We start from the raw sequence: 25,222 nt of genomic DNA, 5'->3' as shown, positions 1-25,222 counted from the left end.
GATTTGGCATGCGCTTGACGTGATTCAAGACGTTGGTGGTTCTGCCTACCTAGTCAGCGTGGTTGCGGCTCTCCGTGACAGTTATCCGTAAGAAATCAATGGGACTGGAAACTCCTGAAATTGGTTTTTGCCGTAACACCGCGGTACCCGAAACCACTAGGTGTACATTCCGTTCCCGAGAACTCATCGTCAACAAGACAAGAGGATCTTTAGCTTCCGCACCTAGCCTAGGCCACACCTTCGGCCTTACCGGACGTTTTGATTCTCAAGATGAGAGCTGGCGCACCTCCGCATACGACGGAATGGTGTTACCATCGCAGCATTGGTGTAGAGGCGCCCCTGCCCCTAAGAGCCGAGACAACCTCACTCTCCGCTTGTTCACTCCGAATGGTCGGGCCCACATTGTGCATCGGGTCGTATGCCGTACGCAAAGGGCTAACTAGCCGAAATACATCAGCCTGTTCTCCCGCGTACTCCCTAGATAGAGAAGGTACTCCCTGAGTATAGGGGCCCCCCAAGCGTAGAAACTTCCGGGAACGCCACGACAGCGGTTTAGTTTAAAGTGGAATTGCTAACCACACCCTAGATGAGCACCGCCTACGGTAAAGTCTCTTATCAAACTCAGCCTACACTTGCCATGCGAATTCGAGGGACACCATAGGCTCAGCCTAGGTGGTCCGATCCTTCGCTTCCCCAAGGGTACCACGCCGGTCATACGCACAACAATGCAAAGCGTACTCGAGTCAGAGACACCGATTCACTACCCGTTTCCGTTCGCTTACTCACGCATTCGAGGGACTATTCAGCATGATCATCGCGTCCTCAACGCTTACACGCAGTCGTCCGGTCCGGGGGTAATTACGCTGGCTATACGCAAGCTTCACGAAGGTCACAGATAGAAGACAACCTCTGTCTAATTTCCCGCCAGGGGCGTCACCACGCGCCACCACGAATCCGTTCCTATTGTAACTTGGGCTGAATTTGGAAAGTAGTTACCCCATGGTACAGACGGCCATACACCCTCCCCCGTCTGTGCAGACAGGATCTAGTGCACTGGCCCTCGAGTGACTCTGCTAAGACACCCGCCGCCCAAGCCGACCCTATGCCGACACGAGTACAGCTTGTGATTTAGAGAGGTTGCCACGCCCTCTGGGGTGCACCATTATTTTGTGCCCGGATACCCCCCTTGCAACCAAGGGTTGGGAAGTGTCACAGGATAGAATGAAGGAACTCGGATTGAGAAAAAGGGCCGTTGATGAAAGGTGGCACACGGCACGTTTCGGGTTCTCGAGTCTCAAACCACACTATACTACCCGTCGTCGTCGTAGTTCCACACATAGTGGGCCACGACTCCCAGGGTGTACCACCAGGTATACACCATCATATCTAAATCAAGGGCGAGACTGTGCAGATCGTGTTTTCATTACCTGGATGAAGATACGGAACGTCTTGGCGCAACCCCGCCAGACTGATAAATTTAATAGTGAAATAAATTATATATTTGGTAAGTATACATAGATTATAACTTTTATTGAAAAAAATTCAAACGAATTCGTGCTTGAATAAAAAATCAGGAATGGAATAATAACTATAAAGAGAAGATAAAATATTGATTCAATTGACATGGATAATACTTTGAAATGGAGACTGGAATAAACAAAAGATATTTCATGCCAAGAGGCACTTGATTGATCAAAAGTAATCTAGGACACATTGTTTTGTTGGCTTGAGTCAAATCAGTCTAATCCGTCATACGACAAGAACAAACATTGTATTTTCGGTTTGCAAATGTTTTGCCATCCTCAATAATAGACTTCATTTATCCATACGGTTGACCAAGGGTTCGTAAAACCCGTCTAGTCCCTCAGGACGTCGTCAGCCGATAGGCACAGGCCGTTGTTGAATCAAAGAATCACGTTTTACTGCCGGGCGCCCCTTTAGATTGCAAGTCATAAGAAGTAAGTTGTAAAAGTAAGAAAATCGTTTTCTTTATTGGACCGCTTTCTGATCCGATACTTTCTCAAAGATAATCAAGGCTGAAAGCGGGCATCACGCGAGCTTCCACATCCAGCTCGGATTGCATTAACATCCGATTAAAACTTCAAACCAACTTTTGATAAATAATGTTCCAAGGTGGAAAACAAGTTTTACGTGACGTCATTATAAAGAAGAGAAAAAATAGGAAACGTCCGGAGGCTCACCTTGATGTTGCTTGGGACTTTAGGTTTGGGGGGCGGCTGGGGTGGAGGAGGAGGCATGTCCCCCCTTTCCACGTCATCATCATCATTTAAACCGTCTTCATCTGAAACAGAAAACAATTAAATTATTACCTTTTCGTGCAATTATTAGAGCAACGGGATACAAAAAGCTATGCATAATTGTTAACCATCGAATTCAGTAATTATACTTTCACAATCATGAGAAATGATGCAAAACTAAATTTAAGAACTAGGTTTCTTGTCAATTGGCTAAATGGACATTCTCGGTTTTGATCATCTTTGATCCATATCCCGAACCCTTTTTCAAAATCATCCAAAACATTAAAAACACCAATGGGCTAGTCATTTCCTACCTAGTAAGGAAATATGATTAGTTTTGCAAAACGAGTGAAAGTAATGGGTGGGGGAGACTACAGACTTCCAACCGAAAAAAAAGTTTTTTTTTTTTATTGTCATTAATAAATATCACGCTATCTAAGTAGGCTTAAATTAGCAAAAAGGAACATTGTTAAGAACAAAAAAAACAATGTAATTGTCATGTTCTTGGCACAGATCCTCAATAAAGAAGAACAGGAATTACACTCAAGTTCCATGATTACTATTACCATCAATTTACAGTGATACGGCGCAAAGAATAGGCTAAACTCTCAAACACGCTAGGTCATGATGGTTTAGTATCTTTACACGCCGTATAGTGTTTTGCTACTTCTGTGATAGCAAGATTTTGTTGTGTGTGCATGTGTGAATGAGAAAGAGCGAGAGCGAGAGCGAGAGAGAGAGAGAGAGAGAGAGAGAGAGAGAGAGAGAGAGAGACAGAGAGAGAGAGAGGGAGTGAGAGAGAGAGAGGGGAGAGAATAAAAAATAAATAATTAAAGTAAGCAAATATAAACATTGAACGTCCTACAATTAAAAAAATTTCTACTTATGAAGGAAAGATGAAGATAGAGAAGTATGCTTAAAAATAAATTCATTATATAAAAAATAGTAATAGTAGCATTAACAATTTCAATATAAAAAAATAACATTTATGCCTAATAACCAATTTGAATCTCCTGGGCGAATGAATTTTTGTCCGAGGCATTGGTGAACTTTCTACATGAACGGACGTAAAATGTGAATATTGGCATAAGATGATTAAAGGCCAACCAGTAAAAAATTGCCTTCACGTCCGGCAAACATGATACCAATTTTCAACCACTTAAACAATTCTGCCGGAGGTTTTCGATCGGGCCGAAGTCGGGCCGGCCGTAACAAAAGTTCCCCCCTCAAACTCTGCTGAGTGAGAGTTTTCCACTTAATTAACAGGCTTAGTTATTATCAGGTGGAACGGTAACGGCGCACCTCGTTTTTGATTCATGTCTCTTACACTTTATTAATTTGGCACTAAACCAAGTTGGCCGTTGGGCTAAAAAACCTCCAATAATGGGAAAGCAGTGGTAGAAAACGTGACCCCTTAAGCGGCTTGTTGTTTCAAATTCACTTTTATTAAGAATATCCTATCATTAATCTTAGGGAAAGTAGTAATAACGGCAATAAATCTAAAAAATTGGTTTAATTAAGTGGTTAATTAAGTTTTGTATGATTTATTACTATTAAAAGTATTATTTTTATGATTGAATTTTTTACATTCATTTGCATATGCATCCCATTATAATATTTTCTATTTTTACCTTAATCTCTCCTCTTTTATATTTGATTTAACATTAAACTCATGAGGGACACATTTAATTTTTTTAATTTCTTAATATATTTCCTATGTGTTTACCGACTCAAAGACCACCATCTAACATAATTTTTTTATGCATGTTATTTATGCAAATTGACGCAGGTTACTTTTAAATATTTTTTGATAAGTAATTAGTTGAAATTTCAAAAAATGTCACTGTTAAGTGGTAAACTAAAGTTACAATAATAATTATTTTTAGCGTCTAATATTTATTTGTTCAATTCAGATTTTAATAAAAGAAGAGAGAGATATAAAGAAAGAGAGATAAAGTTAGAGAAAGAAATATAAAGATAGTGAATAAGGGAGATAGCGACAGAAAGAGGGAGCGTGAAAGAGAGAGAGAGAGAGAGAGAGAGAGAGAGAGAGAGAGAGAGAGAGAGAGAGAGAGAGAGAACGAGAAATAGAGAGTTTGAGGGAAGTAGGGAGAGAGAGGAAAAGAGGGAGAGAGAACGTGATTAAGAAAAGAATTGAGTTGGTTNTGTTGACATTCATACAAATGAGTAATCCTGTAAACGTAAACAGAATATTTTATATAGATTTTTTTTAATGAAAACTTAAAATCCTGCATTATTTTCCGGACAACCCGATAGATAGATAGAGAGAAAGAGAGAGGAAGAGAGTGAGAGTAAGAGAACGCGACTAAAAAAAGAGATTGAAGAGTACGAGGTTGGTTGAGTTAAAAGATCTCGCAATTTTTGGTTGCGAATAACGAATAATATTAAAAAATACATAAATGGAGTTAGACAGATTAATTTAATTAAGCTAATATTAGTAATAAGCTAATAAATTATAATTATATATAATCATATATTATAAGTATAATAATAAACTGGAAGGGAAAAAGAAAGCCTATTTTAAAAAAATTGAATTTTTTGGCGTTATAAGATTCGGCGTCAATTTAGCCAGGCATTATATATCGCGTCGAACAAGGCTGAAAATGGCAAGACCCTGCCGTAAAAACTTTCTCTTGTTCAATTATAAGTGATGCAAGAGTGAAGTTGGCGGCCGGCTCCTTGGCGTGGCACATGCGTGTCCGCCGCTGCGCGTTCACGTGTCGACCGGGTGCATAAAAGTCGGCTCACGTAGCGGTTAATGTACACCCGGTGGGAAACTGCGGAAGCCGAAATGCGTATCACGTATTGGACCTATTCAGTTATAATGTCTGCTATCTTCGCATCAACTCGCCACAAGGGCCTCAGCATGCAAACCTAACGATAACAGTTCTGCGGACTATTTGATTACCGTACTACTTCCACTCCGGTTTAACCTTTATTTTTGAACAATAATATAAAAATGATAACTAAAGACACTTCAAAAAAAGTCCAAAGATAAAAATCATTCTCACAAACGGTAATATATTATATAAATAAGCGCGTATTTTTTATATGTGTTATATACAGCATTAAAGATTTACCCTTGGATATTGGTAGACTATTGGAATTAGCTCAAAATGCATCTTTTTTAATATAGATTTCAATAAATATTGGAGTTCATCTATAATGTAACAACACTTATGTTCTTCGATGTAGAGGAACAAGTAAAAAAAAAAAGAATTACATATTTATTTAAATTATAATCATTAACTAACTAATCATTGCATACCGTTTGTATACACATAGAGTAATATAGATTAAAATTTGAAACAAACAAACACTTTTTTTATTTATTTTTTTATGTTTTTAATGGGGTTCGCAACAACAGGTCAATTAACAACGGGGTGCTGGTATTTTTGCAAAAAAAAAGCACATTTTTAAGTATGTTGGCCTAAACCATCAACGCTCTCAAATACTTTGTTTTAAATAACTTAAAAAAATTAACTTAAAATAATAAAAAAGAATGTGATTGCCATTATATGATCAATGGCTGTGCTCTAGAAAGACTTGATGTGATTAAAGGCTTTTTGTAAAATATTTTGTAACAACATAAACAAAATTCAAACTAATGGTACGAAAATTGTAGGATTTATCTCAAGGAAGTCAGTGGACTTTAATAGTAAGTTCGTTTCAAATAATTAAGGTTTTGGTTGAGATAAAAATGTCAGTGTCACGAGCGTGATTCGAACCCACGATCTTCGGCTGAATATGCCGCTGCTATACCACTTGAGCTATCGTTACTTCGATCCCCTCGGACACTAACTTCCCATCTCAACCCCAAATTTTGCATTTTCCCTCTTTTTTGCCATCGGAGATGAGAAGTTAGTGCCCGAGTGGATCGAAGTCACGATAGCTCAAGTGGTAGAGCAATGGCGTATTAAGTCGAAGGTCGTGGGTTCGAATCCCGCTTGTGACACTGACTATTTTATCTCAATCAAAACCTTAATTAATTGAAAAGAATTTATTTGGTCAAGCGGAGCACAAAACCTAATAAAATTTAATAGTAAGACAGCCTCCAAAGTGTTAAAATGTTAATATGTGAGACCAATCCTTGAATATGGTAGTGTAATTTGGGCCCCTATGTACAATAAGCCTACTTTGTTTTGGGAAATAGCCCAAAAAAGGTTCTTAAGAATTGTAGCATTTTAATTAAAAATTAAAAGAGAACCTCATGAGTATGGTCCACCTTTGAATAAAATGGATATCCTCTCTCTGGAAGATAGAAGATTTCTCATTGACATGCTGTTCCTCCATAACTTGTTACATTCTAAAATGCATATTCCCAAGCTACTTGAATATGTAAGAATTCATGTACCTCAGTTTAATTCGAGGATAATTAAGGCTTTTTATCTAACTCCTAGTCAAACAAACTATATGAAATACAAGGCAATAATCAGGTTAATGCTGGAAGGGAGTGAACTTAATATTAATTGGTTTTTCTCTAGCTTACATCAAATTAGAAACACCATAATAATTAAGAAAATAAAGCTTTATGTCACGAATGTTAGTCACAAAAATGTATTACTCTATGGGAGTCTCTTGTAAATAAAATAAGATAAAATCAATATTTTGTAAGTATAAAATAACATGTAATTTACTACTGATCATTTTTGCCCGTCTATCCTTGCTGAATTGTCCTGATCAGACGGGAATGAAACGCCAAGACACACTGAAAATCCGAAACGCGCCTGATCGACCAACTTTTAGGTAGACCAAAATGATGTGCAACGACGAAATTTTTATGATACTAGTTCACTGAGAAGACCTATTTGAAAAAAGTCCCACCACCAACCATTCTTGCTATTAAGCCCTCAGAGCAGTAGAAAATAATATGTCTTATTCTTCTTTTGCTCGTCATTGTAATCTTTTAATGAAATGAAGTTTTTTGTCACCCTACCAAAAATAAAGAAAAAAAGAGTTTATAACCGTTTGGATAATAATAAGAAATCAAAATTATATTAATAAAATCATAAACATCATACTGCCTAACAGTTCCAAACCTGAAACATTAAAGAAAAAGCAGCCATCAATTCCCTATTTTCTAGTTCTTTCAATTAATAATTTTTTAAAGTATTTTTTCAATGCGAAATAAATATTATAAACAAATAAATTATGAAAATATGTTAAATATCTGGTGGTTAGTGACCGTTAGTCGATGATTATTCGGAAATTGTGAGATGCTGTTTGGTGTGATGTAGGTTTCAGAAAAATATTTTCGTTATCGTGCCACCGTTTCGATCTTTATTGAGATCATCTTCAGGGCCTGGGATTTACAAACTTTGTTTACATTTAACAAATGCATGTAGGATGTGGAAAAAAGTGAATTTATACAATGAAAAAAAAATTTTTTTTTAATTTTTTATATTCAATCAAAGTATTTCTACTGACTGAAAGTTTTTATTTTCTGTGTAATGCTGCCATTCTTGCGTGTCGTGTGAGCGCCAGTGAGATATTGCTGTTTTATGTTTATATACGTTGGATTTTGAAGGGGTGGGGAAGGAAGTCGGTATAGAAAGACATTTTTATGTGAGGAGTCGACTTCTTTGAGGCGAAAAGAGCCGACAGTAGCCGGACTATCCTTTCAGGATTATATAGACGGGGATAAATAGGAAAAGGAAAGCTAAATTGTTGATAAATTAGACTATGTAAAAACGTTTGATGTGTGGAATGTGATGAATGTTTTACATGTTTTGTGTGATGTGATGATATATGTATGTTATCTATATTGAATTTGATTAATGATATTGGCGTAACTGAGTTTACATGTGTCTGTTCTGTAAGTGATGAATATATTAAATATTTTGAAAAAAATAATGTCAATTTACAATTTTCGCAGAAATAAATCTTATTATTGGAAATGACACTGGTTCCCTGAAACTTTGGAAAATCGTGATTTTTAATGATAAAAAAACGCATTCAAACAATAAGGCATAAAAAAAGAAATTTTTCTTCTAGAAAATATCCAAGCCTATTTAAGGTATTTTTTTAATTAGGATTTTTTACCCCGTTGTTGAGCATATATACCAAATGTATTATATGCATATGTGACATGCCCAGTCACAAATAAGTAAAGATGGGACTAATGAGCCATTGATGCATCTAACAGAGGGGTCCAAAATATAAAATGGCATGGATGTGAATGGCAGAGTGCGCTTCGGTACGTGAGAGGGTAAGCATAATCTAATTTGCAAAGTTACAGAAAAATAATTTTAAAAAACGTTCCAAGCTCGGAGGGCCCCGCTTTTTCTTATCCCGTTTTAATTATAGGGCTATATAATTTCATTATTTTTGGTTTTCATTTTGTTTTTTTTAAAAGAGATAATTTTAATTCGCTTGGTAAAAAATATGATTAAATTATTTCGTTTCATTCTTCTTCTTTTTTCTTAACTTTGTTTATTATCCTTAAATTAATTAGCTTTATCAAACTGAGAAGCAAGTTCGTGACACTTCAAGTCAATTTGTGGTTTTACGTAAGATAAGAAAATATGGAGTATTGTGTTAATAAGGTAAGATTTATAAAAAATATAAAACTCAAATCACGTTGCTAGAAACGTCATCTCTCAATTCCATAAATACAAAATTTACAAAAATTCCGAAAAATCATTTACGAATCGATTAAAATGTAAGTAAAAATTTATTACCCGGCTTTGCTCTTAATAACCCATTAAGCGCAAAATTAATCTTAATTTTTAATGGCATTGTAATCTATGAGTAAATGATTTTCTGTTGTTTTGGTAAATTTCCTTTCAAACCGTCATAATAAAATCAAATGAATTTCTGATCTCGTTTAACTTGGTTTACACTAAACTAAGTATGTTGTAATTAATGTAATGATAAAAATACACATTTTATTTACATATTTATTTATGTCGGGGGCATGTTTTCTCGCCGGTCCGGTATTCCAATTAAAAGTCATAAACCTGAATTTTGCCCCAATTCAATATTATTACAACTCTTGAGAAACCGACAGTCTTTTTTAGCCTAATGCAACAACGTATACACTTTATATTATTACAAGTAAAATAAGAATGATAAATTATATAAAAAATTTTCAAACTTTTTACTTTATTTAATCAATTCCAAATTATTTACAATTTTCAAAAAAATCGGAGGTAGTTGATACGGAAATATTTTAGAAAAAAATTAACGACCACCGATCCATAAGAAACTTTACGATGGGTTAGATTGTAATGTCTTTAACCTATATCTTTGCGTGATGCCACTGACCTTGGTAAATAAATCAGAACAGGGAATATAAAATAAAATGTTAAAAGGAGGGAAAATTTGAAAGGTTGGGTTGAGATAAGAGGTTAGGGTCCGAGTGGATCGAAGTCACGATAGCTCAAGCGGTAGAGCACCGGCGAATTTACCCATGGTCGTGGGTTCGAATCCCGATCGTGACACTAGATTTTTGATTTCAACCAAAACCTTAATTAAATGAAAATAATTTATTTGGTCAAGCAGACCACGAAACCTAATACAATGTAGTAAGCAAAAGGAAGTATATTTCACTAAAGCTCTCCGTGGCCATTTCATTTGTCGCCGAGAATCAAAGAGATTACACGACATTTGAAAAATGGCAAAAAGGAGAGAAAATTCAAAAGGTGGGGTTGAGATGGGAAGTTAGTGTCCGAGTGGATCGAAGTCACGATAGCTCAAGTGGTTGAGTAGCGGCGTATTTAGCCGAAGATCGTGGGTTCGAATCCCGCTTGTGATTTTGACTAGATTTTTGATTTCGACCAATACTCAACATAAAGATTAATTAATTGAAAGAAGTTACTTGGTCAATGTTTGGAAAGTTTCTGTCAATTTAAATAGTAAACGGGCTCAATGCGTTTTTGAAAGACTCCCTTCTTGAATTTTTTGGATATCTTTCCAGGTACTATTTAGTTACAGATGCATGTAATTGCTTCTCTCAATTCCAACGTGTAGTAAAGGGCTTTTTACTCACTAAGAGCCTAATTCTAGAATAGGTATACGTACTCCTGTTCCTTGGCCATCACGTTAAAATAATTCATCTCAATTAGATTTGGTTTGTTTTTGTATTTGCCCGCGTTACCTTACTAATCAAGTTTATGGATTTTTTCCCCCTGTTTGACCCCTCGTCAGCGATACCCAATGGCCAGGTGAATGATAAACTCTTCTGTATGACAAGAGTTAATTTTACTTTTTACTTAATTTTTACTTTTTTATGATACATTTGAAACAATTTTTAATGTTTCTTGGATTCTTTTCATGAAGTAGACAACCATTTTCTTTTTTCATTGATATCGATTCCGGGGCATAAGCTTCCCCTCATCAGTCTTTTTTCTTCTGAAAAAGAATCTGGGGTAGTATGAATAAATGAGTGAGTGTAATTATTAGCTTGAATGAAAGCGCTTATCTCCAATATGGTGAGTGGGTGTACGTGTGAATGTCATTTATTAGCGTGAATGAAATATCTTCAATTACCGTAAGGAATATATAATTCTCTTAAGTAGTGTGGGTAGTAGTGTGAATGTCATTTATTAGGGTAAATGAAAAGAGTTTATCCCCGATTACCATAAGGAATATATCATTCTCTTAGGTAGATCGAAGTCATGATAGCTCAAGTGGTAGAGCAGTGGCGTATTTAGCCGAAGGTCGTGGGTCCGATTCCCGCTCGTGATTTGTTTTTCCTGTTTGACTCCTGGTCAGAGATACCCAATGGGCAGGTAAATGATAAGCTCTTCTGTACGACAAGAATTAATTTTACTTTTTACCTAATTTTTACTTTTTTTATGATACATTTGAAACAATTGTTAATGTTTCTTTGGTTTCTTTTCATTAAGTAGACAACCATTTTCTTTTTTTATTTAAGTTTAAGTATTTTATTTTATTTTAAGAAACAAATACAATTGTATGCACTGTGACCCCACGACAATACCTATATATATATATACACTGCTGGGGAAAAATGAAAAAAAAAAAAAAAACCTTACGACCAATATTTATTGTGATGCGCGTCTAGTCTATGTATAACATAATGTATGAATCGCTAGTGTATTTAATAAATTAAATAAATTTTTTTATTGATATAGATTCGGGGGCATAAGCTTCCCCTCATCAGTCTTGATTTCTTCTGGAAGAGAATCTGGGGTCATATGAATAAATGAGTGAGTGTAATTATTAGCGTGAATGAAGGAGAAATGGCGACTATTTTGGTGTAATGTGAGATATTTTATTACGGTGAATGAAGGCGCTTATCCCCAATGTCAATTCTCTTAGGTAGTGTGGGAGTATGTGTGAATGTCTTTTATTTACGTGAATGAAAAGAGCTTATCCCCAATTACCGTAAGGAATATATAATTCTCTTAGGTAGTGTGGGAGTATGTGTGAATGTCATTTATTTGCGTGAATGAAAAAATCTTATGCTCTCATTTATCGGGTTTGTGGTCAAGATAAACAGCAAGGTTTTGTTTTATTGCCAAGCTTTCGACTATATATTTAGTCTTTCTTAAGGCGCTAAAATGACAAAAAACGATTATCAATATAGTAATTCAAGAAGAAATACACATTTTTTTGTTTAGGACTTACAAATTTGATGGCATAAAAATTGGGACTATGAAAAAATTCTAGGGTGTAGATTACCAATAGAATGTATGTATGTACAAAAAGATCCCAATGCTTGCAATTTGAAAACCGATTACAATAATATTAGTACCATATATTCAAATTTATTAACAAAAAATAATATTTAAAAAAAATAATAGATTGTAATCTAGACAATGCATGTACATAGTATTTATTTATTTACATTTATTTATTTATTTTGTATTTATTTATTTATGTATTTATTTATTTATAATTTCTGATATTTGTAAAAAAACCTTCCAACAGAGGGAAATTTTGCATTAGTACGTTGGATATTATGTAAGAACTGCATCTAAATGGCCTGTTATCTTCTTCGAGTGATATCGTATAGTGATAAAGAAAGGCAAGTTTTTATTTTTTTACTTGTAACGTGATATTGTATGTTCGCAATTATTTATAAATTTATGACATTGTTTTTGTAAGTTCTAAAAAAAATTATTTTTTCTTGAATAACTATTGTATATTGATAATCGTGTTTTGTCATTGTAGCTCCTTAGGAAAGACTAAACATACAATCGAAATCTTGGCAATAAAACAAAACCTTGCTGTCTATCTTGACCTCAAACCCGATAACTGAGAGCATGAATTAGCTGGTTGATAAACTACATCGTTGAAAAGAGCTTATCCCAAATTACCGTAAAGAATATATAATTCTCTTAGGTAGAATGGGTGAATGGGTGTTTGTGTGAATGTCATTTATTAGCGTGAATGGAACCAGGTTATTTCCAATTACCATAAGGAATGTATAATTCTTTAGGTAGTGTGGGTGAGTGGGTGAATGTCATTTATTAGCGTGAATGAAAAAAGCTTATCCCCAATTATCGATTATTTTGTGCTTGTGTAAATTTTATGTATTAGTGTGAATGAACAGACTTACGACCAATTACTCCAAAGAAAAGCAAATACTTTGGGATAATATGGATGAATATTTGTGATGTAATAAATTACACCCTAATAAATTAGGGTGAATGAAGAGGCTTACCACCTATGGCCTCAAAAGAATACTCTTGGAGGGAGGCTAGTTCTAGAATAAAGGAAGAGATGATTACCGTCGTATCATATAACATGATAATTTAATAATAATATTAAATGATAATAGTATCAACCTACTGCAATTTAAATAAATAAGAGATGGATACAGATGAGGTCACAAAATCTTTTTTGACCTCATCAGGACCCATCTCTTTTTTTATTTATATGTTAACATAATTGGAATAACAGCAAGACAAAAGTAAAGAATAAGAGAGAGAGAGAGGGATAGAGAAAAAGAGAGGATGGGAGGGAGTTGCTTGTAAAATTAATGGTAATAGTCTTGGATGAAACGTCCAGCCGATAAGGGATAAAAAGAGGTATATTAAGGAGGCGGAGGAACGAACGTTACCAGGGTTGAATCGGCCAAAATATATTGTCTGCATTTTTCCCAGTTTCCACTTTATAAAGACCAGTTAAAAAGCCTTTTTTCGGCCACAACAAATGCCCGAGGATTAGTCAGAAAAGTGGTGATGTATCGTATCGAGGAGGGCGGAGAGTTGCCAGTTATGGTACCGAAGTCAGAAGACATTTGAAAGCCGTTGAAAAATGCGTAAAGATCAACTTGGAAAATTAATTACCACAGTTAACAGACCTTGTTTGACAAATGCTTAGCGGGAGAGTTTCAACAATGGAATTTCCCCTCTGCTCTATTGTCGCCGTCGTGGCAATCGACGAGCGACGCCCTGGCAAAACGACCGTGTATCAACTCCGCTGAATACAAATGAGTCGGGTCGTTAGGGGCTGTTGCGTGGTTTAGGCATCGACCTCCGATCGAGCCACCGGCACTAAAAATCTCATCAGAGAAAAACGAACAAAACATTTCGTTGGAAGGACGCGTTTCTTATTTTTCGACGTGGTGTGAAATGAACGCTATTCAACGAAAAAATGCGTTTGCGTCCCGTCTTTTAAAAGTTACAGACTTTCCTTCAAAGGGAGTTCTTTAGTATCGATCCTTTGCTAAAAATCGCACGAAGGATCGTTTATAAAACTCAAATAACTAGGTTAAAATTTTAATTTTTGTTTTAATTTTAATAAATTGTAATATTAATTTATAATCAAATTTTGCAATTGTAGCTCAGTGAGGAGTTACCTATTTATTGGTGTTCAACCGGATTTTCTCCATCTTTAAAAAAAATATAAAACTAACTGCAAAAACTGCCGATGCAAAGACATCGACTTTGTCCTTCACTTAAGAAACAAAGCAGGAAGTTATTTTTTCTTTTTCAGATTTCACAAAAAAACTAATTATGATTATTCACTTATAATGTTTAAGGAATTAAAAAGTGCTTTTCTGTTTATTTTAAGCTTTAAAGAAAATTGAAATTAAATAAATAAGTAATAACTTAAATAGTTTTTTTTACTCTTCTTTTCCGGTTGTTGACTTCAAAACTTTACTTGGGTGGCTTTACAGGAACTAGCCAACTATCATATTCATCATCATTTTCTTTTATTGATATCGATTTCGGGTGAATAAGCCTCCCCTCATCAGTCTCGTTTTCTTCTGGAAAAAGATTCCCCGATAGAGATCACCGACAATCTATCTACTTGAATTGTTTATCTACTCTAAAACTACATGAAGTGTCATGTGTAGTCGGTATTTCTCGAAAAGGTCGAATTAACCTTTTGAGAAATACCGTTTCAAAAACTTTCCCTTATGTATGTTAAGTCTGCACTTTTTAATATTATATTTTATTTTTCTTGGTTTTTGTATTATTACAATAATATCCTACTTCTATTTTTGTTTAACTTTGCCAGAACTGGTATGTATTAAATATTTACTTTATGTTATCATTTTTCATTCTCGAAGGTGGGATAAAAGGTCATATAAAAAAAAAGTTTTTCTTTTAATCCACACGTTTCGGATTTATTTTAATCCTTCCTCAGGTGAGTTAACGCCTATACGCAGAACAAATATTTAGTGGTTAAAACAGTGGTCGTCAGTCATTAATATTTTGTAACAGTTTATTTTAAAAAAGAGCCATTGTGGTACATATTTAAGTCTTTCAGACGCCGAACAAACGTTATGAGTGTGGTCACACTTTGGGGTGAGTGTGTGACGTCTGAAGAGTAAAAGTAAGTTATTAACGAGAATGGAGTGAGTTCGACCCCGTGTTGTGCTTGTGTTAATTTATTGTAATGAATGTGATTTATTAGCGTGAAAGAAGGGGTTCCTTATAACCTCGCCCCGAGGAATATCGAGTATTCTGGGGTGAGTGTATGACGTCTCGAGAGTAAAAGTAATTTATTAGCGTGAAAGAAAGGGGTTGCTTATACCCCCGCCCCGAGGAATATCGAGTACTTTGGGGGAGTGAATGCGACCAGACATCTATATTTGTGGTGATGTATATATATATGTATTGTATGGTTTGTTTCTATTCTGTATTTGACAACCTGAGGTACAAACGAGAGACTAGCATTTTTTTAGGATTTCGACATAGTATATACTTGAAATCACAGTCAGTGACCAGATCGAGACGCTCAAACGGTTGAAGATAGAAAAAAACGCGCAAAAGAAGAGAAAAAGAAGGAAAACACGCAGAGGGCTGACCTGTTTGTCGGCCCATAAACTTCTCACTTTATTATTTATTATTAAGTCTTTTCCACGTAAATCTGCAATTAACGATGATACTATTAAGTATTCCAGACTTTAAATAATTCCTGAACATGATTAACTGATGTGATAACCATAGGTCAGAGACTAAATAACAGGGCCAACGATATCCAATCCGGATTTTAAAGAAAACTATCTATAATCATAAATGATGTTAGTAATAAGTGCATAGGTAAATAAGTCCTGTGCTCTATTTAAAGAAATGGATTTAATATTTCAAAGTCGTCGGGAAGTTTTAAAGGATAAAATCGTTAATACACACAAATGTTTGTTATCTGTCCTGAAGTGGAATTGAAGGGACGTAGCTTATTACCGATACAGCCCGAAGTGGGGTCCCGGCGAACTTCTACCCTTCCTTTAAACGCGATAACAAGGAAGGTTTTCTTAGAACTCAGATCGGAATTCGCTGGTTTTCACCTCGTCTTTACGGACGGGTCCAAGACCGGCGAAGGTGTGGCGTGCGCCGTGTATAACGGGGGTTCGTCCTCTTCATGGGCACTCCCGCGGCACTGCACCGTGTACACGGCTGAACTCTATGCGATCTGGCACGCACTCGGGGTGATTCGAGACGATGAGGGCACTGCCTTTCTTGTCTGTACGGACTCCCTGAGTGCAGTATCGGCAATCCAGGACAGATTCGCCACGGGCCCTCTTGTCGTGCTCCTTCTAGAAAGATATGCTGAGCTGGAGCGCCTGGGAAAAACGGTAGTAGTTGTCTGGGTACACGTCGGGCTGGAGGGCAACGAACGTGCAGACGAGGCAGCGAAAGCTGGGACGTCTCGCCCTCCAGANAAAAAAAAAAAAAAAGGTTCCAAACCTACTTAATTGCCCTAATTCTTTAAAACTTGAGCACTTTTTGTTGGGCTTATTTTGCCGTGGTTAGTTCTAATTCCGTTGTTACACCAACCACTTATAAAACACTCATATTTCCGAAATAATCTGGACAAAATACGGAATTCGACCCTTTTGAGGAAAAAATCAGTAGCTATTTTTGTTATGAGAAAATTAACAAGCGACCGAGACAATTTTAGGTCTCTTGTATGGTCGGCCGACTTAACAAAAATTCCACGCTTGTCACAACCAGCTAGATCGGAGTCTTCCGGAATTCCGGAATATTAGTATTTTAGTTAGTTTTTTTAGTTAGTTCAGTTTAGTATTTTTTGTTTAAATTAAATAGGTTATTTTGATAGCCTCGAAGTAAATCTCCCTTTTTGTTTTCATCTGAAGGGGTCAGGGGAAAAACAGTACATCTCCATTTTTCTAAATTTTTCAGGAGAGCAAAAAATCGATTTACCATTATGTTTGAAGCACTAGGCTGTTCTTAAAAATTTAATGAAAAATACAGCTATTAAATTTAAACACCTTTCACATCAAATCAAAAATTAAATATTGAAAATATTTTTGCAATATGGATAAATTTTCATTTGGAAAAACAAATCGTGTACTTAGCCTGTTTTTCCCCACAACGTTTCATCTGTAACCCCCTAACTCACGTTCTCATTTACATTCACTTAGCCACCACTATTCACTACATGTTGGGATCGATAATCTCCATTCGCAACAATAACATTGTCCCACTTTTCCATAAATATAGCTCTTTCTTTGACAATTTTTTTTTCTTTCACACTCATTCGTTTAATCACTTTTAAGTTCTTGCCCACTTACTTTTAATTTCAATTGTTAAACTCTCCATTCTCTTTTTCCGACTACTTATATATTTCTCTTATTCCTTCTTTATTGGAAACACATACATTCAATTAATTTAATTCGATTTTTTAGTCACACACGTACACGCACGCCCGAATTATTTTCTATAGTAATGTAAAAACATGGATATTCGTGAACAAGGAATAAGACGACGTCTCATTGTTTCAATTTGTGAATACTCCGATAAGCGAACTGATTCAAACTTATATGTAATATCTTACAATTAATTAGGGTTTTCAGTTGAGATAAAAAAGTCAATGGCACGAGCGGGATTCGAACCCACGATCTTCGGCTTGCTACGCCGTGGTTGAGATGGGAGGTTGGTGTTCGAGTGGATCGAGGTCACTATAGCTCAAGTGGTAGAGCAGCGGCGTATCTAGCCGAAGATCGTGGGTTCGAATCCCGCTCGTGCCATTGACTTTTTTATCTCAACTGANCTCTCTCTCTCTCTCTCTCTCTCTCTCTCTCTCTCTCTCTCTCCCTCTCTCTCTCCCTCTCTCTCTCACTCACACTCACACACACACACACACACACACACACACATTTGCGCACAAAACAAAATTCTCGCTATCACAGAATTATCTTAACTACCTTACTTCACGTTTTAAGGCGTGTAAAGATACTTAACCATCACGACCTAACGTTTTTGAGAGTTTGGCCTATTCTTTGCGCCGTACCAGAGTAAATTGATGCTTATAGTAAATAAATATGTACAAAAATCATAATTATGCACGCACACACACACACACGCGCGCGCGTGCGTTTTTCTCTCTCTTTCCTTTTGTTAGAATTGGTAGGGTAATTTTTATTGAAACTGGAAACGATGTTTTTTTTCCCAATAAATAGACGTTCACGTAAAATTTAAAAATGTTTCCTATCAAAATTCCCATTTATCCATGGTAATTTCAAAACGTGAAAGGGTTATAGTGATCAAAAGGAAGTCCCTTTTCCCCATGGCAAATTAAGCTTGAATTAGAAACAATACGTTAAAAGGGGCAAAAGAACAATTGGAATAGTAGGGAGCGGCGGTTGTTGGATGCAACTCCTTTTAATGGGCCCCATTTCCAAGAGTGGATGGAATGGAGCAATGATCCGCGAAGAACGATTAAACCGGAAAACGAACACATTTTCACGAAGCGGGCCCAACGATTTTTTCACGGGGGTCGTTTGAGGATCGCCAGTTACTTGATACTTGTATTAATCACAAGACGGACAAATTTGGCACAAAATGTTTTGCCGAGTTCAATACATTTGTGCGCCGTTCAAAGGGAAATCCATCATACCTGTTTCTGGGGGTGATAAATTTTCATACTGGCCACTTTATTTCCGGTGCGGTCGACCGTCACCGTGTCACCTTGTTTGCTAAATTTACACTACGTCAATACATTGGATTTGAATTTTGATTCATGTATTGATGGCAACTGGCCCACTCAAGAAAGTCTAATTGTAACGATTTACAATAAATGTAATTATTTTTCACTCATATTTAAAGGATTATCAAGGAATTAAAAATCGTCGAACACATTATTTCATGTACATTTCCACACTACAAATCTACGCTTTTTAAATAAGTAAACAAAAAATACATCTTTTTTTTGCGGCAAGCATTTTTAATTTTGGCTTTATAAACGTATTCATTTTTCAGTAATGAGTCTTGTGACAATCTTAACTATATTTTATCCAATCTTCTGCTATTATGTGTAACAATAATCGGCACAATTTGGTTAATGAGTCAATATCACTCCCCCTTTCTTTGTCGAAAGAAATTCTTTGAAAATAGAAGATTCAAGGAAAACTAATCAACATAAATGTTAAACATTAGAAAGAACGCGCAAAACAAGTTTAACTACGGTAAACAAATAAAGGAGGCAGTGAATGGGTGAGTTATTGGATCGGCTCTTTGATGGTACAAGTTAAACTTTAACTACCAATGAATCATCCGACAGTGTTTTCCCTTATTTTTTAAACCAAAAAAGTTGTTGGGTCGAAGGAGACCAAATATAGTTAAACGAATAACTATATTACCAATAAGAATAACAGATAGCACGACGAGCTGTACATATTTATACAAAATTAAGCTATTTAAATTTTAGCTCTTCAAATTATTGTTTGGAAAATATTTAATGTATAAACTGCACAAAAATGTATAGGGATCTTACCAATTTTGTAGTATTTACTTTTCCTACCATTTTTATTTTATTTTTATTATAGATTGCATTAAAATTAATTAAAACTTATTAAGTTTGTACTGAAGAATTTGAAAAATAATAAAAGAAAAGGATGTAAATCCATAATTTTGTTAATTGGACACAATAATTTTTTAAAATAATTAATACCATGCATAATGTCCTCTGTTACCTATTAGACATACTGTTAATAAGGTTGTCACCAATTTCATAAGGAATTTCACTCCATAGATGTTGCAACGCTGCACTCAGTTGTTGCAGGTCAACTGGCAGGGGGTGGTGATCGAAAAGCCTTCTCTGCAAGGCATCTCACATGTGCTTTATGGGAATGAGTCTGGAGACAATGGGGGAAGGAGCAGATGGAAAATTCCCAGGATTTCTAAACATTGATGAACAATTCTGCCTCTACGAGGCCTGGCATTGTCATACAGAGATAGAAAATCCCTGCCAAAGAGATCCCTGTTTTGAGGGATGTATTCCTCGGTAATTTGTTGAACATACCGGACTGCTTTCAACAATATAAAGTCCAGTTCGCCCTCCAGTGTAAATCCCTGCCCAGCCAATTGCACCGCCTTTTTCAAACTGCTCTCAAAGGAGCAAAGTTGTCTGCTCTATCTAGGCAGTACGTGGGAGACTTGGCTGATGCAAGTAGGCCACTTTTTGGGTAGCCCTTTACGTGCGGCACTCGTTAAGTGCGAAATGTTAACCCACCCTCTCGGAAGGGGCAAGCGGGAGAAGTCGGCATGTCGACAGTTTGCTGTAGGATGACGTGGGCTTCTACACCGAACCTCGCGGAAGAAGCAGATTTTCCGCGCGCGGAGGCGAGTCGCTCCTAACTTGAGAATCTGTCTTATAAGGCCTAATCGCCCCAGGTGCGCACGCTGAAGAACCTCAATGTTAACTGACATTTCGACCCCAGTGGGAAACAATGCACTCAAAGGAGCACGAACTGGGGCATTGTACGCATCCCCTGTTCTCGGTAGACACTTCGGCGCCTCACTATACAGACAGAAACGCGACTCATTAGTAAACATTAGAACATTCCAATTGGTGTTCTCTTCTAGGCGCTCGCTGCACCATATTCTCAGTTGCTGGTGGCGGGCTGTTTCTGCAGATCGTCTCCAAGAGGCATACGATGTGAGGCCGACCACAAATCAAGAAAAGGCGTTTGTTTACAAAATGAGTAATCTTCATGTTTACTATTTTTAAGTAAATCCGTTATCAAATATGTGGATTAACATTTGTTTGTTTTAGGCTTGTAATTTCTATTTTATTTTATCCATCAAAGGAGAATATATCGGTTAATTTAATTAAAATTAATACAATAAGAATAAATTACAAATATTCCTATTCATTTTTGAGCAGCAACAGAGGGGAAGCGGGAAAGATATAAACGGCGAGAGAGAAAGAGGGAGAGATTAAATGTTGTATTTACGCAAAGTTTGGTCTCGTGGACCTTTCTTTTGTACACCACATAATATGTATCATTGGGCCCCCTGGACCTCTGATTATTCCCACGTCTAGATAGGGAATTCAGCCACTTTTTTTTCAACTTCATATGTGAATTGTATGTTCTCATGATAACTATTAAAAAGGTTAATGAGATCGTCTAAATTATTCCTTGGAAAAAACAGAAACAAGTCATCAGAACACATATGAGCTTAATATTATCAGTGACCTGATCTAAAAGCCAAACAATCAAATCATTCATTATATCTGCAAACATGGGGGACAAAACACGCTCCATCGATACACCATCAGCCTGCATATATATTTTGTTAATATATTTAAAATAGCCATTCATACTTAAGAAAATCACTAGATGGATGAACCTAGCGCCACAATGATAAATTCTTCTAAATTTTTCGAGCGTTGATGTGAGGTATATTGTTATATTAAAGGGAATTGAAGCAAACAAGGATTTAACATCAAAGGAAACCAGAAGATCCTCTTCATTTACATTATTTTTTTCAATTTTATAAGGCTGCAATATTGTTACAGTCCTTGGCAACGTTGTGGACTGAATCGGTCTTCATGGAAATTGAAGATCGCCACTAAAAACTTAAATATGTCAATTTGTAGATATATTTAAGGTTGTTTTGTAAGTTTTATATAGTTATGTTGATTTTTAAATAAATTGTACAAATATGTTTTCCATAATGTGAAATTTATATAGGCCCTGATGGCCTTAAAATAAATCGCAAGCTTGGCACTAGCAACTAAATTTGCTTTCTTTTTCAGGATCATACATTGACCCAGAGTGTTGGTAAGCAATTTATTTTTCAAATAAAACACAAGAAAAAAAGTTGGTAATATTTTTTCTTAAATATTTCACGTTACAAAAAAAATTTCTTTTATCAATTTGTAAGATATGTAAATTTACAAAATAATTATTTATGTAAAAAAATGAATAACAATCAAAAGAAAAGATAAAAATAAAAACTTTAACAAGAAATTTTAATAATTAGTCATGACTTTAAATTAATTAACCAATTAGTTTTATGTTTTGTTATTAGTATTTTTATGTAGAGAATACAAAATAAATAATATAAGTTGTACATATTATTGATTTATGTGTCAATGATTTTACTATGTTTTTATTTATTTACTTTATTTTTATTTTTTATTTTTTTGGAGAGAGAGAGAGAGAGAGAGAGAGAGAGAGAGAGACTGAGATGAAGGAAAAGAAAGATAAATATATAAAAATATAGATAGTTAGAAATATAGAAATAGACATAGAGAGATAGATAGATAAATATATAGATAGATAGATGGATGGATAGATAGATAGACAAATAGATAGTCAGATAGATAGATAGATAGATAGATAGATAGATAGATTGATAAGGAGTGAGTGTGAGAGAGAGAGATTGAGAGAGGCAGAGAGAGAGAGTGAGAGAGAAGATGAAGGAGAGAAAGTGAGAGCGAGAGAAAGAAAAAGATAGGTAGATAGACAGATAGATAGGTACGTAGATAAATAGATGCATAGTTAGATAGATAGAGAGTGAGAGAGAGAGATGGGTGGTCAATATGAGAGCGAGAGAACAAAAACAGTCAAGTACAATTTTTTATGCGTTTTTTCCTTTTCTTATTTATTTTTTATTATTGCAATAGTTTGTTTACTAAGTAACATTGCTGTGCGATAAAAAAAAATCTATTTTAATATACTACATAATACATTAATCATTGTGAAAGTTATAATTTTTCCCGATAAATAAAATAGTTTAAAAAACTAAAACAAATATACAGTTTAAGGTTATTTTTCGGCTTGTAGGGTTTTTTACATAGACAGTACCCTTGCCCATATAAAGTTTGTTTGTAATTTTATCTGTTCCAATAATGATTACAGATGTTCAGTAAGTAGTAAAATTTTTAAAATTTCATTTTATTGTTTAATCTTGTTAGGTATTTATTCTTATTGATGGCTTACACTACACAAAATTTTGAAAGTCTTAGCCTTAAAAGTTTTTAACGTCTTTGAAGCTTTAAGGGTGTTACATCTTTAATCTTATAAATGGATTTGTGCTTTAGTGCTCACTTAATAGTCTGAACCGAACAAACCTTTTGATCTATCGTCTTAGCCGAAGGTGACAGATGAAGGCCCATCATGTTTGGATTCAGGGGTGTTGCTAGTTTTGAAACCTTGAAAATTAAGAATCGAGGCACTTTTTCATTCATTGGACCGTTTCACGCCACGGCGTAGTGCATTCTGTGTAGGAGGAGGCCAATAAAGTAAACAGTGAATGCGGTAAACCGTTTTGTTATAAAAGCGGAACAAGCGTTTGGCCCAATTTTAGTAGGGATCCCGGTCGAATTCTTTTCCACAAATAGATGTATCTCTAAACGGGAAAGAGGAAAAACAACAGAATGAAAATTGCACCGAAATTTTCCACTGCCGTAATCCGCACATGCCGACCATCAAGGGGAAATGGAATCCAAGGACAAATTAGGTCGGGCTGGTGAGAACATGCCGTGCAATTGATTCCTATATGGCGTTAACAAAAAAAGAAGAAAAACTAACAAAAAATTTGGACATTTTTTTATTCTGAATTTTTTTGGCAAAGATATTGGGCCAATTGCACGGGCACGAGAATTTGCCACTTACTAAATATCATATACTAGGTAGAGGCTAAGTAGATGTATATAAATAACATTTACTGGAAGGCAATTCCTTTTTTTGTAAAATTTCTCTAGCCTTACTCGTGTTCCTCAGCGTAGCGTTCTGGTCCTCACACTATACCATATATACATGAACAGCTGACATTCCATTATATACCCAAACCACCAAATTCACATTTGCAGACGATACATCAATTCTCTCTAGTGTTTACGACCCTGTCATTTCCACTCGAAACCTACAACTACACCCACACTACTAGATTATTGGTGTAAAACGAAAAGAATAAAATTTAACATAGAAAAATCCACCCACATTACCTTCACTAACCGTACAAGAATCTCACCTCCTGTCTACTTAAATAATATTCTCCGATTTTTCAGTATGGCGACCGAGAGACTCCAAAAACTTAGTACATGGGGTGGGTTTTTTGAAAAAGCTCTACTATCCCTGAGTTAAATACTATACCGTTCCCTGTAATTCGACACTAAGTATGGGAATTTTCTTGCTTCCACTATTTATTTATACATGTTATGATAGGTGTTTAGGGAAAAAAAGAAAATTAGTAAACTAATCGCAATCCCTACAATAACAATCAGGAAGAAAGAACCAGCTCATTGTGAAGTTCTTTTCATTTTATTGCTCTGCGTCCGGTTCTCAAAGAATTGCGGATAATAACTAAATAAAAACAATAATTAAAGGCAAATTAACATATTTCTTAAATTGAAAGGATTGGATTTGTCCTGCTAAGTTTTGTATTGTGGCAAGGGCAGACATTGAATTTGATTATGTTTTGACAATTTTTCCATTGAATTTAATTGTGTTCTGTGATTTTCGCAATGCCAGAATAGAGTCCTCATAAAGTAATTAATAAATAAGTTTATTTTCTGTAAAAAAGAAAGAAATTTACGATACACGTCAAATACTAAGTCGTCTAAAATATAGTAAATTATTATTATTTTCTTATTAAACAAAAGTTTGTTGTGATTATTATTATTATTGTTATTAGTTATTTTCATTTAACACGAATGCCATTGAAAACAATTATTTTTTTATCAGCCAACTTTTTAATAGGAAAAAAATTATTTTCAAGGTAAAAATCTCTCATAGACAATTTACATTTTAAACTTTTAAGTTATGCTCGTGAACCCCAATTTGTTGAAATTTGTCGCATTGTTGTTTCTATTTTTTTTTTTTTTTGAGTTGAAATATGTATTTATTTTCTTGCAATTTCGTAGATACCGAAAAAATGTCCTGGGCTGAATTAAGTTTAATATTATGCATTTGCAAAAAAGGAAATTATTTACAACTATCTCACTAGGTCATTCCTTTTCTCCACCAACCTCCTTTTTTCTTTCTCTCTTTCTCACTGCCACTATCTCACTCTCTCTCCCTGTCTCTCTCTCACTCCTCTATGTCACTCTCTTTCTCTCTCTCTCTCGGCCTCACTTTCACTGTTCCTATCTCTCTCTCATTATCTCTTTCTCTCTGCCTCTCTCTCCCTGCTCTTATCTCTCTCTTTCTCTTTGCCTCTCTCTCACTGCCCCTATCTCACTTTCTCTCTTTCACTGCCCCTATTCACTGCCTCTAAGAGGGAGGAGAGAGAGAGGGAGAGGGAGAGAGAGAGAGAGAGAGAGAG

At 35.4% G+C, this 25,222-nt stretch overlaps 1 protein-coding gene across 7 annotated transcripts in view; it reads right to left on the bottom strand.

Annotated features, from left to right (window-relative positions):
- Window positions 1–25,222, bottom strand: part of LOC106669848 (transient receptor potential-gamma protein) — a 239,892-nt gene that overhangs the window by 213,684 nt on the left and 986 nt on the right. For all 7 annotated transcript variants that reach the window (XR_002910373.1, XR_002910374.1, XM_014399653.2 and 4 more), the window contains exon 2: window positions 2,202–2,302. Coding sequence is in view for 5 of the 7 variants with exons in the window: in XM_014399653.2 (XP_014255139.2) it covers window positions 2,202–2,302 (101 nt within the window). In the remaining 2 variants the exon portion in view is untranslated. The remainder of the gene's footprint in view (window positions 1–2,201; window positions 2,303–25,222) is intronic.

The sequence above is a fragment of the Cimex lectularius genome, unplaced genomic scaffold (assembly GCF_000648675.2).
Source record: "Cimex lectularius strain Harlan isolate CLEC.00 unplaced genomic scaffold, Clec_2.1 scaffold156, whole genome shotgun sequence".
NCBI classification, from domain to species: Eukaryota; Metazoa; Arthropoda; class Insecta; order Hemiptera; family Cimicidae; genus Cimex; species Cimex lectularius.
The sequence above is the reverse complement of the archived record's forward strand: the minus strand, read 5'-3'. Positions and strand labels throughout refer to the sequence as shown.